Genomic DNA, 18,087 nt, shown 5'->3' with positions numbered 1-18,087 from the left:
AGGAGGATTGGCAGATGTTAGCTCAGGGCCGATCATCCTCAAAAAAAAAAAAAAAAGAATGAAATATCTAGGAATAAATTTAACCAAGGAAGTGAAAGACCTATACAATGAAATCTATAAGACATTATTGAGTGAAATCAGTGATAACATAAAGAAATGGAAAAATATTCCATGCACTTGGATTGGAAGAACAAACATAGTTAAAATGTCCATACTACCTAAAGCAATCTACAGATTCAATGCAATCCCAATCAGAATCCCAAGGACATTCTTCACAGAAATAGAACAAAGAATACTAACATTCATATGGGGCAACAAAAGACCCCATATAGCTAAAGCAATCTGGAAAAAGAAGAACAAGGCTGGAGGCATCACAATCCCTGACTTCAAAACATACTACAAAGCGACAGTAATTAAAACAGCATGGTACTGGTACAAAAACAGACACACAGATCAATGGAACAGAATTGAAAGTCCAGAAATAAAACCTCGTATCTAGGGGCAGCTAATCTTTGACAAAGGAGCTAAGGACATACAGTGGAAAAAGGAAAGTCTCTTCAATAAATTGTGCTGGGAAAACTGGACAGCCACTTGCAAAAGAATGAAAGTAGACCATCTTCTTTCCCCATACACAAAAGTTAACTCAAAATGGATCAAAGACCTGAAGGTGAGACCTGAAACTATAAAACTCCTGGAGGAAAATATAGGCAGTACACTACTCATCATCAGCCATAAACAGATCTTTTTGAATTCCATGTCTACTTAGACAAGGGAAACAAAAGAAAAAATAAACAAGTGGGACTTCATCATATATATATATATATATATTTTTAGATTTTATTTATTTATTTTTCCCCCCAAAGCCCCAGTAGATAGTTGTATGTCATAGCTGCACATCCTTCCAGTTGCTGTATGTGGGACGCGGCCCCAGCATAGCCGGAGAAGCGGTGTGCGCCCGGGATCCAAACCCGGGCTGCCAGCAGCGGAGCACGTGCACTTAACCGCTAAGCCACGGGGCCGGCCCAAGACTTCATCATATTAAAGAGCTTCTACAAGGCAAATGAAACCAGGATCAAAATGAATAGGGAACGCACCAGCTGGGAAAAAATATTTGCAAACCATATATCTGACAAGGGATTAATCTCCATAATATATAAAGAATCACACAACTGAATAACAAAAAAACAACCTAATCAAAAAATGGGCAGAGGAAATTTTACCAGCCACATGCCTGCCCATTGAATTTAAATAAAGGGAAGATTGTATGGGCACAAGGGTTGGATTTCTTCAAAGGTGTTTAGGGAGAAAGTTTAAAAGAAAGTCTTAAAGGCAAATGTATATGAGATAACTGATTGTATTTAATTGTCTTTTTTTTTGTCCTAGTTACAAATCTGGAAATATATATGAAGGTCAGTGGGAAAACAATATGCGCCATGGGCAAGGCAGGATGAGATGGCTGACAACTAATGAAGAGTACACTGGTCGGTGGGAGAGGGGGGTCCAGGTACTGCGCCTGCTGGTTTTAGCAGAATATACTCAAGGGTGGACCTCCGCTGACCCTTAGCACATGAGTTATTTGGTATGGTATCGTATGATAATCTGAAATGCAAGCTCTGCTAAATTTAGGAACTCAAATTACGATTTACTGGTCTAAAGCAGCCTTTTTTAGTGCTGTTTTATTATTTGATGTTCTCTAAAGGTCTCACACACAAGCTAGGTTCTGCCATTGGCAAATCCATAATTCACATGACTGAGACTATTGTTTACACTTTAGAAGCTGTGTATTTCCTGCACAGGAAAGATAAGCTTTATATGATTAATTTTATATAGTTTATATAGCTAGGATTTTCTGATTATTTCTTGTTTATTAATCTGGTAATCAGGGACTTTGCTAAACTCACATAATAGTTCTAGTCACTTCTTTGTAGATTCTTTGGGATTCTTTTTTTCTTGGCTGAGGAAGATTCGCCCTAGCTAACATCTGTTGCCAATCTTCCTCTTTTTGCTTGAGGAAGATTTGCCCTAAGCTAACATCCATACCAATCTTCCTCTATTTTGTGTGTGGGTCCCCACCACAGCATGGCCGCTGACAAGTGGTGTAGGTCCCTGCCCAGGAACTGAACCCGGGCTGCCAAAGTGGAGCACCCTGAACTTAACCACTAGGCCATGGGGCTGGTTGGCCCCCTGGGATTTTTTATATAGACAGTCGTATTATCTGCAAATACAGTCAACTTTATATCTTTCGTTCTAATCTGTATGCCATTTTTGTCTCTTGCCTATTGCACTGGCTAAGACCTCCAGTGTGATATTGAATGGGAGTGGAGAGAGTGGACATCCTTGCATTGTTCCTGATCTTAATGGGAAAGAATTCAGTCTTTTATCAAGTGTGATGTCAGCTGTAGGTTTTTCATAGATGCCCTTTATCAGGTTGAGGAAGCTTTCTTTAATGTTTACTTTTCTTACAGTTTTTATCATGAATGGATGTTGAATTTTGTCTAATGCTTTTTCTGCCTCTAGTCAGATGATCGTGTAGTTTTTCTTCTCTAGTCTGTTGATATGTTGAATTACACTAATTGATTTTCAACTGTTGAACCAACTTTGCATTCCTGGGATAAACCTCACTTGGTTATCCTTTTTATATCTTGCTGGATTCAATTTCCTAATACTTTGTTGAGAATTTTTGTGTTCTTATTCATGAGGGATATTGATCTATAGTATTGTTTCCTTATGGTATCTTTGTCAGCTTTTAGTAATCAGGGTAATGTTGGCCTCACAAAATGAGTTGGGAAGTGTTTTTTGCTCTTCAATATTCTGGAAGAGTCTGTAAAATTGGTAGTATCTCTTCCTTAGCCATTTAGTTGAATCTGCCAGTGAAGCCTTCTGGGCCTGGAGTTGTCTTTGTGGGAAGATTAACTATAAACTAACTATAAAATCAATTTCTTTAGTAAATAATGTGCTGTTCAGCTTATCTATTTCTTCTTGAGTAAGCTTTGAAAGTTTGTGTTATTGAAGGAATTTGTCCATTTTATAGAAATTGTTAAATTTATTGACATAGAGTTGTTTACAATATTCCCTTATTATTCTTTTAATATATATGTAGGATCTTTAGTAATATTCCCTCTTTCTTCTGATATTAATTTGTGTTTTCTCTCTTTTTCCTTCATCAGTCTTGCTAGAGGTGTATCAATTTCATTAAAATTCTTAAAAAGCCCGTTTTAGTTTTATTTGCTTTCTCTGATGTTTTTCAGTTTTCAATTTGATTGATATCTGCTCTTTGTTATTACCTTCCTTCTGTATGCTTTGGGTTTAGTTTGCTCTTTTCCTAGAGTTGTAAGATGGAAGCTTTACTGATTTGAGACATTTCTTCTTTTCTAATATAAGCATTTATTACTATAATTTTTCCTCTTAGCACTGCTTTATCTGTATCCCACTAATTTTGATATATTATGTTTTAATTTTTGTTCAGTTTAAAAATATTTTCTAATTTCCCCATGGCTTCCTCTTTGGCCTATAAATTATTTTGAAGTATGTTGTTTAATTTCCAAATATTTGGGGATTTTTCTGGATATCTTTCTACTGTTTGATTTTTTTTTTTTTTTTTGGTTTTGTTTAATTCCACTGTGGTCAGAGAACGTACTTTGTATGACTGCATTTCTTTTAATTATGTTGAGGTTTATTTTAGGGCCCAGAATATGTCTATCTTGGTGAATGTCACATGTATTTCTGCTTTTGTTGAGTGGAGTGTTCTGTAGATGTCAATTAGATCAAGATGGTTGATAGTGTTGTTCGGGTCTTCTGTAGTATTGCTCATTATCTGTTTACTTTTTCTATCCATTTGTGAGAGAAAAGTGTTGAATTGTCCAAGTATAATTGTAGATTCGTCTATTTCTCCTTTCAGATCTATCAGTTTTTACTTCATATATTTTGAAACTCTAGTGTTAGGTATATATACATTTAGGATTGTTATATCTTGTTGGTGAATTGATCCTTTTTATCATTATGTAATGTCCCTCTTTAACCCTGGTATTTTTTTTTCCTCTGAAGTGTACTTTTTCTGATATGAATATAGCCACTCCAGCTTTCTTTTTTATTTTTAATTTTAATTGTGGAAAAATACACCTAACATAAAATTTACCATCTTCACCATTTTTAAGTGTACAGTTCAGTGTTGAGTACATTCACACTGTTGTGCAGCCATCACCACCAACTGTCCACAGAACTCTTTTCATCTTGAAAACTGAAACTCTGTCGCCATTAAACACTAACTCCCTATTCCATCTCCCCCAGCTCCTGGCAACCACCCTTCTACTTTCTGGCTCTATGAGTTTGACTATGTCAGGTACCTCATATAAGTGGAATCATATAATATTGTCCTATTGTGACTGACTTATTTCACTTAGCATAATGTCTTCAAGGTTCATCCATCTTATAGCATGTGTCAGAATTTCTTTCCTTTTAAAGGCTGAATTATATTCCGTGGTATGTTTATACCACGTTTTGTTCATCCATTCATTTTCAATGGACACCTGGGTTGCTTCCACCTTTTGGTTGTTGCGAATAACGCTGCTGTGAACATGGTGTACAGATATTTGTTCAATTGCCTGCTTTCAATTCTTTTTGGTGTATACCCAGAAGTTGCAGAATGTTATATATAGAATCATCCCATTGTTGAAAAAATTGTGTATGGGTTTATATGTCCATATAATATGTTGATTTAGCATGTATGATTGTTTGTGCCTGGGGAAAACAGACTGGAATTCTCAAACCCAAGTAGTAGTTACTTCTGGAAAGTGGGATTGAGGAGGGGGTATTTTTATCAATCTGTAAATAAAATTTAAAATCATAATTAAAATAATCAGTATCAAGCCAGGTGCTCTGTATACACTATCTTCAATCTTTACATCTATCCTGTAGGGTAGATGTTATTTCCATTTTACAGGTGAAATCCAGAGGGCTTAAATAATTTGCCTTAGGTCAAAAGGCTGGTTAGTAAATAGCTGAGCTGAGCTGAAACCCAAGTCTGTGTGACTCCAAAGTCTGTGTTCTTTGTCCCTTCAAATGAGCCATTGTATTTGATCCATACCTAATTTAAATGGATTCAGGTAAAAAGAGGAAGTATTTTGAACATTTCTTATGGAAATTTGCTTTCTTTTCAGAATGGCTTTGGGACACACACATGGTTTCTAAAGAGAATCCTCAAGTCCCAGTATCCTTTGAGAAATGAATACATAGGAGAGTTTGTAAATGGAGATCGCCATGGCCGTGGAAAGTTTTACTATGCCAGTGGAGCCGTGTATGAGGGAGAGTGGGTTTCCAATAAAAAACATGGCATGGTGAGTACAGACCTGTGAAGATTACATTTTAAAGATTATATAAAGCAGTTGAAATACGGTAGAAGGCATGTCATTCTCTGTCTAGTAAAGTGAATTATCCATTTTGCATAGGATAACTGTTTTGTTAAGATGATTACATGAGTTTTAAAATAATTTCCAACATATCATCAATTTCCTGTATATTTAGAGGTTATTTAATTAGTTTGTGTTACGTGCATGTGTGTGTGTTAAGGTGGTTTTGGTTGCAAGTAACAGAAAATCAAGCTTAATCTTCCATAAATGATAATAATATGGGCTTCAGGGTTGGTTTGATTCAGCAAGTTAGTGACATCAGAATTTCTCCTGTCTCTATCCATGATGTCTCCTACCATGTCTGCTTTACCCTTATGCTGCCTCTACCTCATGATTGCAGGATGGCTGCTGTGGTTCCAGGCTTCACATCCACATACCTCACTAAGTAGAAGGAGAGAAGCAACTCTCTCTTTTTTTTTTTTTAAAGACTTTTTGTGTGTGTGTGTGTGAGGAAGATCAGCCCTGAGCTAACATCCATGCTAATCCTCCTCTTTTTGCTGAGGAAGACCAGCTCTGAGCTAACATCTATTGCCAATCTTCCTCCTTTTTTTTTCCCCAAAGCCCCAGTAGATAGTTGTATGTCATGGTTGCACATCCTTCTAGTTGCTGTATGTGGGACGAGGCCTCAGCATGGCCGGAGAAGCGGTGGGTCGGTGTGTGCCCGGGATCCGAACCCGGGCCTCCAGTAGCGGGGCGCGTGCACTTAACCACTAAGCCACAGGGCCGGCCCGAGAAGCAACTCTCTTGCAAGAAATTTTCCACCAATGTCTTGAGTTTCATTGAGCTGAATTGGGTCATTTGCCCACCTCTGAATCAGACTGAGTATTGGCCTGGGTTTGACAAATATCAAGAGAGTCCCTATTCTGTGATGGGCACTCTGCTGGTCACTAGCGTAGTTTAATAAGACAAATTCTGTGACCTAGGGGTGCTTAAAGTTGGGGAGAGGTAGTGGGGCAGATGCAGTGAGAGGAGAGGAGAGGTGGAGAAGAGAAGGAGGATCAGGAGGAGGAGAATCAGGAGGAGGAAAGGATTTACACAGTGATGTGAGATGCCAGGAGCCTATGCATATTTTAAAAACAAACAAACAAACAAAACCCTCCAAACTTTTGAAAAAGATCTTGATGTACATTTACCAATGGTTTTCTAAGAAAACTTTTCCTAAACCTCAAAAAGTTATCTTTCTACCTACAGGGCCGATTAACGTTCAAGAACGGGCGTGTGTACGATGGCCTGTTTTCCAATGACCACATAGCCGAGTCTCCAAGTCTTGAAGCTGAATTGGCAAGTTACCTGGACCCATCTTCAGAATCTGCCCTCAGGAGCCAGCACCGCGGGCCTTTCATCAGTGCTGGTAGGGAGCTTTCGCCTGTCAGTTGAAAGCAAATTAATTTATATTATCCACGGTATCCACTCAGCAAAATACACCTAATGCTTCAGAAAACAGAAGTTAAAGTAAGCAACTACTTTCTTAGTAGGTTTTTTGAATACTCTTGTATCACAGTTCTATGGAAATCGTTTCGACATAACATTGAAAAATTTTAATGTTGCTTTTCAAAATTATCCCTCCTATTTGCTTCATTTGCTAGAAATTATCAGAAAGCTTGATGGCAGTGAAAGTAATTCAGTGTTAGGATCGAGCATTGAGCTGGATCTCAGTTTGTTGCTGAATATGTATCCTGAGAAGGACCAACCAGAAGAAAAGAAGCAGGTAAAAACCTTTTGTATTGTTATAAATTTATATTTTGGGCTTAAATATTCAGAGTCTCCACAGTTCTGGGAAAATGCAGTTGATGACTGCTGTCATGCATTGAGCGTCTTCTATATGCCTGATGGATGTTTTGTATATAGCATCTCATTTAGTTTGCAAGACAACCCTGTGAGTGAGTGGGCTTTATGAGAAAATGGAAATCCAGATAGAGGGACTCAGAGGATTACCCAGAGCCCATCAGGGTCAAGTCACGCTCACACCCAGATTGATCTGAAGGCCGCGGATGTGGCCACCCCGCTCTGCAGGACATTAATTCTGCTGTGCAATATTATGGGCTGCTGGGATTCAAAAGAACTTCAAACCCTTAGAAATCATTAGAAATCTGGAAATCCTTAGAGAGAGAAAAAATTGTGTGTAGCTGGACCTCATTTGATTAGCATCTGGCAAATCACAGCCACAAAATTACACTGTAGTATCATGGCCCTGCTTTGACTGGGGCTTGGTGTGATTCTTCTGAGAAACTGTTGTTGAAGATGTTGTTTGCGATAAGAGAACCATTGGCACCTCCAAATTGCAAGGCATCTTTGCCCCTTTCCCTTCCTTATCGCTGCCTCATCTGGTCCCCAGGTCTTCGGGCCTCAAAAGCGATGCCTCTCTTTGCCCCCATCCTCCCCTTTCTGTCTCCCAGCCAACACTGTGATTCAGGCTCCTAGTAGCTCTCGCTTCATCTGCTGCAAGACTCTGGTTAAAAATAGGAACCTTTATCACTCTCTCTAGTTACAGAAGCACTACACGATACTTGTAGGAAATTTAGAAAATACAGATAAGAAAAAGTAAAAGAGAATCTCCACCCAGACAAAATCTTGTGACCATCTTTTCAGTTTTGTTCTGTGTGAATGTATCTAGAAATGGAGCATTCTATTCATGTAATCTCTGTTTTCATGTAGTATTTAGTGATAGCTATTCAATGCCATTAAGTATTCTCCTATGATATCATTTTTAGATGAATGAATATGTATATTGATTTACCAAAAAAAGGGATCACATTGTTTATATTGCTTATATATATATATATATATATATATATATTTTGTTCTGTTTTGTTATATAGATATCATTCATTTTCCACTGTAGAGTTCTTTCTATGTCAAAACGTGGGTTTTTAAAAAATGATGTATTTAAAAATATTATCTGGACTGTTTTATAAAAGGAGCACATACTCTGACAAAAAACATTATAGAAATATATGACATAGAAAGTGAGATAATTCTGTAATTCCACACTTTAGGAATACCTTTAAAATGTTTCTATATAATACTATATAATATTTCATAATATGGACATATTACAACTTAGCAAATCTCTTTTTTTTCTTTTTCTTTTGAGACTATTTTAGACTTGTGAAGAGTTGCAGAAGTAATATAGTTTCCCTATACCTTTTACCCAGCTTCTCCTCATGTTGGCGTCTTATATAACCATGGTGCAATGACCAAATCAAGAAATTAACCTTGCTGCAACACTAAAACTAAGCTATAGACTTGACTTGAATTTCATGTTTTTCTCCTAATGCCCTTTTTCTCTTCCAGGATCCAAACCCGCATTGCATTTAGTCATCACATCTCTTTAAGCTCCTCCAATCTGTCACAGCTCCTCCATCTTTCTTTGTCTTTCATGACCTTGAGACTTTTGAAGAGTACTGGTCAGTCGTGTTGAAGAATGTCCCTCAGTTGGGTTTATCTGATGTTTTCTCGTGATTGTATGTATCTATTATTGGAATCATTTCGTCAAAATATGGGTGTCTTTTTTTTCGGCATGGGTTCTGGATGATTCTAGTTTCAGTAGGAACAAGCCCAAGCAAGCATGCAGCCTTCAAGCTACATTGTTACTCGTCCAAATGGTTGCCTTTGCTGTCAATTCCATGTTCCTGTTCTGGTATTCCGGGCCTTCCAGGATCTGACATCAACCCATCTTTCCAACCTGCCTCCATCAAGTCCCCTCCGTACCATGCACTCACAGGATAATAATGGCTAGTACGGGCATAGAGAGCACTTTGCTCTGGGCATGGTTTCAAATGCCTTTACTTCATTGAATCCTCCCAGCAGCCTCCGGGGCAGGAACTGTGGTTGTCTCACCTTGTACATGAGGGAGCTGGGGCAGAGAGGGGTGACCGCCTTGCTCCAGGTCACACAGCCCTACTGGCATTCTTGGACAACCCCACCCTGTCCACTCCCCGACCCCAGCCTCCACCTGGGGGGCCTGCTGCCTGTGCAGTCTTACTCATTTTTCCATTCTCTGAGGCTCAGTTGAAGTATAGTGTCCTCCAGGAAGCCTCTTCCTCGGAATCCGTCTCTCCTTCCTCCATGGCTCTGTTTTGCTAATGATATTTCCTTATTGTGTATATGTCCTGTGTTCTTTACTAGATTTTAAGCTTCATAAAGAAAATTCTGTGTTCTGCTCTAGAACGGTGCTTTAGATAGGGCAGGCTATACATGTTTATCCAATTGAATTGAATTATAGAAAGTAGGAGTTAATGCTGAGAGTGACAGATGCCTGATGCAGCGGCCCAGGTAGGACTTTTCTGTCTCTTTGGGGAGCCCAAATATTGTTCCTCACATTTTCTGAGTATTTGGGAGGGTGAGGCATGGGGTAACTGGTTTTGGAGAACAGGATACTGTACAGGCTGCAGGGTTGCATGTATGGGGAATTTGGGGCAGCATAAGACCATTGAGGGCCTGCAGAAAATAATACAAGGTGAATGGGACAGAGAGGGATATTAGTAAAGCATCAACATGAATATTGCTTATTTCAGCATTAAGTATAATGTTAGCTGTATGTTTTTATATATGTTGTTTATCAGGTTAAGGAATTCCTTTCTACTTCTAATTTGATGAGTGTGTTTATCATGAATGGATGTTAAATTTTGTCAAATGCATCAATTGATATGATCATGTGGTTTTTCTTCTTTAGTCTATCAAAATGCTGATTACGCTGATTGATTTTTCAAATGTTACACCAGCCTTGCAATCCCAGGATAAACCCCACTTGGTGTTGATGTATTATTCTTTTTATATGCTGCTGGATTCAGTTTGCTAATATTTTGTTGAGGATTTTTGTGTCTGTGTTCATGAGGGATATTGATCTGTAGACAAGAGAATTTTGTTGCTGCCATTCAGATAGAAAGCCATCACATAGCAGTGTGAAAGTAATTCCATTGTCCAGATAACAGCATTTTTTTTTTACTATTATTCAGAAATTGCATTTTATTGACCTGGGGATGGGTGAGAAGAATATAACATTTATTGAGCTCTTACAGTGGTAAAAGGTAAATGCTATAACTTTGCATGTGTTATCTCATTTAATTTAGAAAACAGCTGTTGTTTCTTTTACTTTTGTTTTCATAAGGTAAGATCAAAATATGTATGGTTTTCTCATTTCAGGTAGAATATGCTGTCTTAAGAAATATTACAGAATTAAGAAGAATCTATAGCTTTTATAGCAGCCTAGGCTGTGATCGCTCTCTGGATAACACCTTTCTGATGACAAAGCTTCACTTCTGGAGGTTTCTTAAAGATTGCAAATTTCATCACCATAAAATAACTCTTGCTGATATGGACCGGGTGTTAAGTAGTGAGTGTTCCAGGTCCTTCACATCTTTGCCTTTAAAGAAGAGTATAACATCATTTTGCTGTGAAACCAGTTAGGAAATGTTGAGAGAGTAAGGAAGGCCCAGAAATCAACATGTGGTCCTATTCTCAAGGTGCTTAAAATGTACTTGAAGAGACAGTCTCATGAAATAATAGCAACAGTAAAAGACTATCTATAGCAGGGGTCAGCAAAGTAGGGCCTGTGGGCCAAACCCGGCCCCTAGCCTGTTCTTGTAAAAAAAGTTTTATTGGAACACAGCCATGTCCATTTGTTTGTGTATTGTCTGTGGCTCCTTTTGCCGTACAACACCAGAACTGAGTGGTTGTGACAGAGACTGTCTGACCACAAAGCCTAACATATTTACTATCTGGGTCTTTACAAAGAAGTTTGTCTACCCCTGATCTAAAGTAAAAAAATGCTAAATTTTCAGGTCAGAAGCAGAGAGGATCAGGGAGGGCTTGGAATAGCCTAGAAAGGCTTTAGATAGTCTTGGGCTTGGTCTTGATTTCAAATTAGAAAGTTGATGCAATACATTTAACAACTTTAAAAGGTTTTACTCCTTTCAGCTGAATTCTGAGAGGCAGGACTGGAAGCCTGAAATTATCTACTTGAAAGATAAAATATTAGAACTAATACCCGTTTACTTCAAATTCAAGTGTTTGAAACAGACTTAGAATCCATTTAGAATTAGCAACATTAATAAAAACGTGGCTCAGACCACTTTGAGAAACACTGGGACAAAGTATCTTGTAAGTTTCTTGTAAAGTGACCAGATAAAGATCTTTTTTGTGGTACTTAATTTCTAGGTGGATGCGTATATACTGTTCAGAGTATTCTCTAGGGAAAAAAGTACTCCATCGTATTCAGTTCTTTGAATTGTGCACCAGGAATAAATAAGATAGAAGTTTCTAGAAAATACTAGGCATCCTCTCCAATTTTCTTGTTTTAGCCAATAATGACATACCAGTTGAAGAAATTCATTCTCCATTTACAACAATACTTTTGAGAACATTTTTGAATTATCTCCTGCAGTTGGCTTACCACATTCATCATAAAGAATACCAGTAAGTGCTACTTCCAGATCCCTGGGAGCGGGTGGGGCCAGAGCTAACCATTACAGTAGTGATAATGTTGTCCTCTTTTCTTCGACATTCATTATGATTTTTACGTACTCCTGAGATGAAGGACTAGAAACCAAAGTTTTCCGTAAATATTAACCACAAAACCGTAAGATACCAGATTAGAATTTGAAAATCCTTCAGGTCTGAGTCATATTTCTGTACTGCAAATTAGCTCTCAGGGTTTTATTTGGAAATAGTCACAATGAATTCTTCCTCAGGCCAGAATCTCTGTCTTTTCTCAGAGCAAAATTGATATCATATATATATTTTAAAACTTTTTATTTTGAAATAATTTTACATTTACAGAAGTATTGCCAAGTTAGTAGAGAAAGTTCATATATATATCCTTCCCCTAATGATAACATCTTACAGAGCCATGGTACACTTATCAAAATGAAGGCATTGACATTGCTACAATACCATTAACTAAATTACAGACTTTATTAGGATTTCCCAAGTTGCTCCGCTGTCCCTCTTCTGTTTCAGCATCCCATATTGCATTTAGTTGTCATATATCCTCAGTCCCCTACAACCTGTGATAGTTTCTCAGACTTTTATCTTGACACTTTTGAGGAATATTGCTCAGTTATTTTGTAAAATGTCCCTCGATTTTGGCTTGCTGATGTTTTCTCGTCGTTACACTGAGGTTATGAGTTTGAGGAAGAATATCGTGGAGGTGAACTGTCCTTCTCGTCACATCATATCAGGGGTATGTGACGTCATTCTGTCTTAATACTGGTGGTGATAACTTTGATCACTTGGTTAAAGTGGTGTCAGCCGGGATTCTCTACTGTAAACTTACTGTTTTTCCCTTTCTATACTCTAATTGTTAGAAGCAAGTTACTAAGTCCACCCCTCACTCAAGGAGAGGGGAATTAGGTTCCACCTCCTGGAGGGAGGAGTGATTATGATACCTTTTTAATCACAGAAATAGAAGCCCATCGCTCTTTTTGTGTTTTACAAAACTCATGAATGAGAACATTCGTCCAAATGCCGGCCGTGTAAAAGGTAAATACAAAACCAACAGGATTATATTTACCATTGTCTTTTCAAAATATCATTTTGTAATCATTTTTTGAATGTTTATTTTTCCATTATATTTTTAGGCAATTTATTCAGTGGGCAACAGCGGACGTTCTACTCAATGAATTACATCGATAAGTGCTGGGAGGTTTATACAGCGTACTGCAGACCAAATGCAGCTCCTCCCCATGAGCTTACAATGAAGACGAGACACTTCCTCTGGATGTTGAAAGTAACCACTCATGCTTGATATTGGTTTTATATTTATAGACATTTTAATTAAAGAAAGACAAAACATTCTAGCTATGATATGCAAACAGTGAAGTGAAGATCTGGGAGGGTTTTCATAGCCATTGAATGTTTACTGGGTCTCTTTTGGCGGAAGAGAGTCATTCCACTGGTCTGCGATAGTGGAAGGAACAGAAACAAAGGGAGTGCCTGCCCGATGTGCTTCCCAATTAGGGGAGAGGTACAGTCGGCAGCCTCTAATATCTCCTCTAATGCAGATCTTGCCATTTAAAGGAAGATGTCATTTTTAAAAATTGTTGTTCATCAAAAAAGTAATTTAAAAAAGTTATTAGTTTGGAAAATAGGACATCTAATTAATACAATATTCTCATACTATTGGTAGTTTTTGTGTCATGATACTTTTAATTTATACTTGTGGGAAGGTAAGTGATAAAACTTAAAGAATACTAATAGGGAATAGAATGATTTAAAAAATTTAACAGTGTTGTATATGTATGAATAACTAACAATAACCTAGTGTCTGACTGTAGGAAAAGTTTTTTAAAAGTATGTGACTTTTTTTGGATGGAGTATTATACAGCTGTTTATTTGTGCACTTTCTCCCGTTCTTCATGGCCCTTTATTTTTGAAGAAACGAGGTCGTTTGTCCCTGTAGATTGGTCAAACATCCAGTTTTGGCTGACCGATCCTCAGAGTTGATTAACATGTTCCTCTTTTGCCCATATTTCCATTAAAGTGGTAGTTAGAGTTAGAGGCTTGATTAGATTCAGGTTGTTTTTTTCTCCTGACAAATTCACAGGTGGTTCTGTGTACTTCCTGTTGCATCACATTAGGAATGCTCCCTTTTAGTGATGTTGAGGTTGACTGGTGGGTTCGTATGGTGTCAGCATGATCCTTCTAAGTTCCCCATAAACATTTCGCTAGTGGTTTGAGCAGCCCCTGGTGGTCATAGCTAACATCCATTATTTCATTAAGGGTCGCACAATAGAAATTTTCTAATTCTATCATTCCTTCTGCATTTATTAGCTGTAAATCCTATTTAAAGAACTTTACCTCATCAGCTATTTGATTACTCTGAAATACAGTTCATACAGGAAAGGAGGGATAAATGCTCGATTTTTTCCTTCTATTAATTTTCAGAATAATGAGTTGATGTCCTAGCAATTCTTTAAATGTGACTAATGAGCTTTTAAAATCATCATTTTTGGGGGCCGGCCTGGTGGCATAGTGGTTAAGTTCATGTGCTCCACTTTCACGGCCCGGGGTTTGCGGGTTAGGATCCCAGGTGCAGACCTACACACCGCTTGGCAAGCCATGCTGTGGTGGCGTCCCACATACAAAATAGAGGAAGATTGGCACAGATGTTAGCTCAGGGCCAATCTTCCTCACTAAAAAAAAAAAAAAAGACCAAGCTGCCAAACTAGTTTTCCAGAGTGGCTGGACCATTTTATATTCCCACCAGCAATATCTGCCAATATCTGTCTTTTAATTGGAATATTTAGACCATTTGCATTTAATATAATTATTGGTATGTTAGGTGTAAGTCTGCCATTTTATTTTTTGATTTTTGTCTGTACTCCCTGTTTTTAGTTTGTTTTCTTTTTCCTGCCTTCCTATGGGTTACTTGGACATTTTTTAGAGTTTCATTTTGATTTATCTAATAGTGTTTTTTTTGAGTATCTGTCTATATATAAACATATTAGACTTATCACAATCTAATGGTGTCATCATTTTACCAATTTGAGTGAAGTATAGAAACTTTACTTCCATTTACATCTCTTTACCTTCCACCATTTATAATATAATTGATATTTCCTCTATATACATTTAGAATCACATCAGTATTATAATTTTTGCTTCAACTGTCAAACATAATTTATAAAACTCAAGAATAAAAGGAAAGTATATTATATTTTCCCATATTTTTGCTTACCATGTTCTTTCTTCTTTCCTGAAGTTCTTAGATTCCTTATCATTTCCTTTCTATTTAGAGAACTTCCTGTTAAAGGCAGGTCTGCTAGCAACAAATTCTTAGTTTGCCTTCATCTGAGAATGTCTTGAATTCCCCTTCATTTCTGAAGGATATTTTCACTGGCTAGAGGATTCAAGTGCTTCTCTTTCAGCACTTGAAAAGTGCTGTGCCCCTTCCTTCTGGCCTCCATGGTTTCTGATGAGAAATTCTGTCATTTGAATTTTTCCCACTATAGGTAAGGCATTGATTTCCTCTCACGTCTTTCAAAAATCTTTCTTTGTCTTTAGTTTTCAGAAGTTTGACTATGATGTGTCTTGGCGTGAATTTCTTTGGGTTTATCCTATGTGAGATTCACTCAAATTCTTGGATCTGTAGTTTGTGTTTTTATCAAATTTGAGAATTTTTCAGCCATTATTTATTCATGTACTTTTTCAACCCCACCTTCTTTCTCCTCTCCTCCTGTGACTCTGATAACATGAATGTTAGATCTTTTGTTATAATGCCACAGGTCCCTGAGTCTCTGTTTAATTTGTTTTAGTCTATTGTCTCTCTGTTGTTCAGCTTGGACAGTTTCTATTATTCTATTTTCAAATTCACTGATTCTTTCTCCTGTCCCTTTCATTATGCTGTTGAGCCCATCCATTGAGTTTTTAATTATTATAGTCTTCAGTTCTAAAATTTCCATTTGATTCTTTATTTCTCGTATTTCTTTGCTCAGACTTTTGATATTTTTCATTTGTTTCAAGCAAGTTTGTAATTACTCATTGAAGCATTTTTATGATGTCTGTTTTAAAATCTTTGTCAGTTAATTCTGTCATCTCTGTCATCTTGGTGCTGGTGTCTATTGATTGCCTTTTTTCATTGGTTGCCAGTTTGAGATCTTCCTGGTTCTTGGCATGATGAGTCAGTGATTTTCTGTTGAAACCTGTACATTTGAGTATGTTATTTTATATTATGAGACTCTGAGTCTTATTTATTTATTTTTTATTGAGGTAACATTGGTTTATAACATTATATAAATTTCAGGTGTACATCATTATATTTTGATTTCTGCCTAGATTACATCGTGTTCACCACCCAAAGACTAATTACAATCCATCACCATACACATGTGCATATCACCCCTTTTGCCCTCCTCCCTCCCCCCTTCCCCTCTGGTAACCACCAATCCAATATCTGTCTCTATGTGTTTGTATATTGTTGTTTTATCTTCTATTTATGAGTGAGATCAGACGGTATTTGACTTTCTCCCCTTGAGTTATTTCACTTAGCATAATACTCTCAAGGTCCATTCATGTTGTCGCAAATGGCAAGATTTCATCTTTTTTATGGCTGAGTAGTATTCCATTGTGTGTATATACCACATCTTCTTTATCCATTCGTCCCTTAATGGGCACCAAGACATTCCAAGTCTTGGGTATTGTGAATAATGCCACAATGAACATAGGGGTGCATATATCTTTACGCATTTGTGTTTTCATGTTCTTTGGATAAATACCCAGCAATGGAATAGCTGGATTGTATGGCAGTTCTATTCTTAATTTTTTTTTTTTAATTTTATTTATTTTTTCCCCCAAAGCCCCAGTAGATAGTTGTATGTCACAGCTGCACTTCCTTCTAGTTGCTGTATGTGGGACGCGGCCTCAGCATGGCCGGACAAGCGGTGTGTCGGTGCATGCCCGGGATCCGAACCCGGGCCGCCAGCAGCAGAGCGCACGCACTTAACCGCTAAGCCACGGGGCCGGCCCTCTATTCTTAATTTTTTGAGGAATCTTCATACTATTTTCCATAGTGGCTGCACCACTTTGTACTCTCACCAGCAGTGTATGAAAGTTCCCTTTTCTCCACATCCTCTCCAATACTTGTTATTTCTTGTTAATTATAGCCATTCTGACAGGTGTAACGTGATAGATATCGCGTTGTAGTTTTGATTTGCCTTTCCCTAATAGTGATGTTGAACATCTTTTCATATGCCTGTTGGCCATCTGTATATCTTCTTTGGAAAAATGTTCAGATCTTTTGCCCATTTTTTAATTGGGTTGTTAGTTTTTTGTTGTTGTTGAGATGTATGAGTTCTTTATATATTTTGGATATTAGCCCCTTATCAGATATATGGTTTGCAAATATCTTCTCCCAATTGTTAGGTTGTCTTTTCTTTTTGTTGATGGTTTCCTTTGCTGTGCAGAAGCTTTTTAGTTTGATATAGTCCCATTTGTTTATATTTTCTATTGTTCCCCTTGTCTGATCAGACATGGTACTTGAAAATATGCTGCTAAGACCGATGTTGAAGAGTGTACTGCCTGTGTTTTCTTCTAGAATTTTTATGATTTCAGGTCTTACATTCAAGCCTTTAATCCATTTTGAGTTAATTTTTGTGTATGGTGTAAGATAATTGTCTACTTTCATTCTTTTGGATGTGGCTGTCCAGTTTTCCCAACACCATTTATTGAAGAGACTTTCCTTTCTCCATTGTATGTTCTCGGCTCCCTTGTCAAAAATTATCTGTCCACAGATGTGTAGGTTTATTTCTGGGCTCTCGATTCTGTTCCGTTGATCTGTGTGAGACTCTGGGTCTTATTTAAACTTCTGTTTTTACTAGCTTCTGATTAAATCCAATTTATCTATTTTTTCTTTTGTCACTTGTGCTTTTGGTGTTGTGTCTAAGAATCCGTTGCCAAATCCAAGGTCATGAAGATTAACCTCTATGTTTTCTTCTGAGTTTTATAGTTTTAGCTCTTACTTTTAGATCTTTGAAGCATTTTGAATTAATTTTTATATATGGTACGAGGTAGGAGTCTAACTTAATGCTTTTGCATTTGGACACCCAGTTGTCCCAGCACCATTTGTTGAAAAGACTCTTTTTTTCCCCCTATTGAATGGTCTTGGCATTCTTGTCAAAAATCAATTGACCATAAATGTATGAGTTTATTTCTGGACTCTCAGTTCTATTTCATTTATCTTTAT

At 37.4% G+C, this 18,087-nt stretch overlaps 1 protein-coding gene across 1 annotated transcript in view; it reads left to right on the top strand.

Annotated features, from left to right (window-relative positions):
• The window catches only part of LOC131422239 (radial spoke head 10 homolog B-like), a 76,705-nt gene that overhangs the window by 19,554 nt on the left and 39,064 nt on the right, over positions 1 to 18,087 (top strand). Inside the window, exons 6-13 of the mRNA XM_058569295.1 lie at positions 1,384 to 1,504; positions 5,157 to 5,333; positions 6,597 to 6,756; positions 6,992 to 7,113; positions 10,551 to 10,740; positions 11,708 to 11,822; positions 12,808 to 12,887; positions 12,986 to 13,134. Coding sequence (XP_058425278.1) covers positions 1,384 to 1,504; positions 5,157 to 5,333; positions 6,597 to 6,756; positions 6,992 to 7,113; positions 10,551 to 10,740; positions 11,708 to 11,822; positions 12,808 to 12,887; positions 12,986 to 13,134 — 1,114 coding nt within the window. The remainder of the gene's footprint in view (positions 1 to 1,383; positions 1,505 to 5,156; positions 5,334 to 6,596; positions 6,757 to 6,991; positions 7,114 to 10,550; positions 10,741 to 11,707; positions 11,823 to 12,807; positions 12,888 to 12,985; positions 13,135 to 18,087) is intronic.

The sequence above is a fragment of the Diceros bicornis genome, chromosome 26, assembly GCF_020826845.1.
Source record: "Diceros bicornis minor isolate mBicDic1 chromosome 26, mDicBic1.mat.cur, whole genome shotgun sequence".
NCBI classification, from domain to species: Eukaryota; Metazoa; Chordata; class Mammalia; order Perissodactyla; family Rhinocerotidae; genus Diceros; species Diceros bicornis.
Note: the sequence above shows the minus strand (reverse complement) of the source record. Positions and strands in the feature narration are given on the sequence as shown.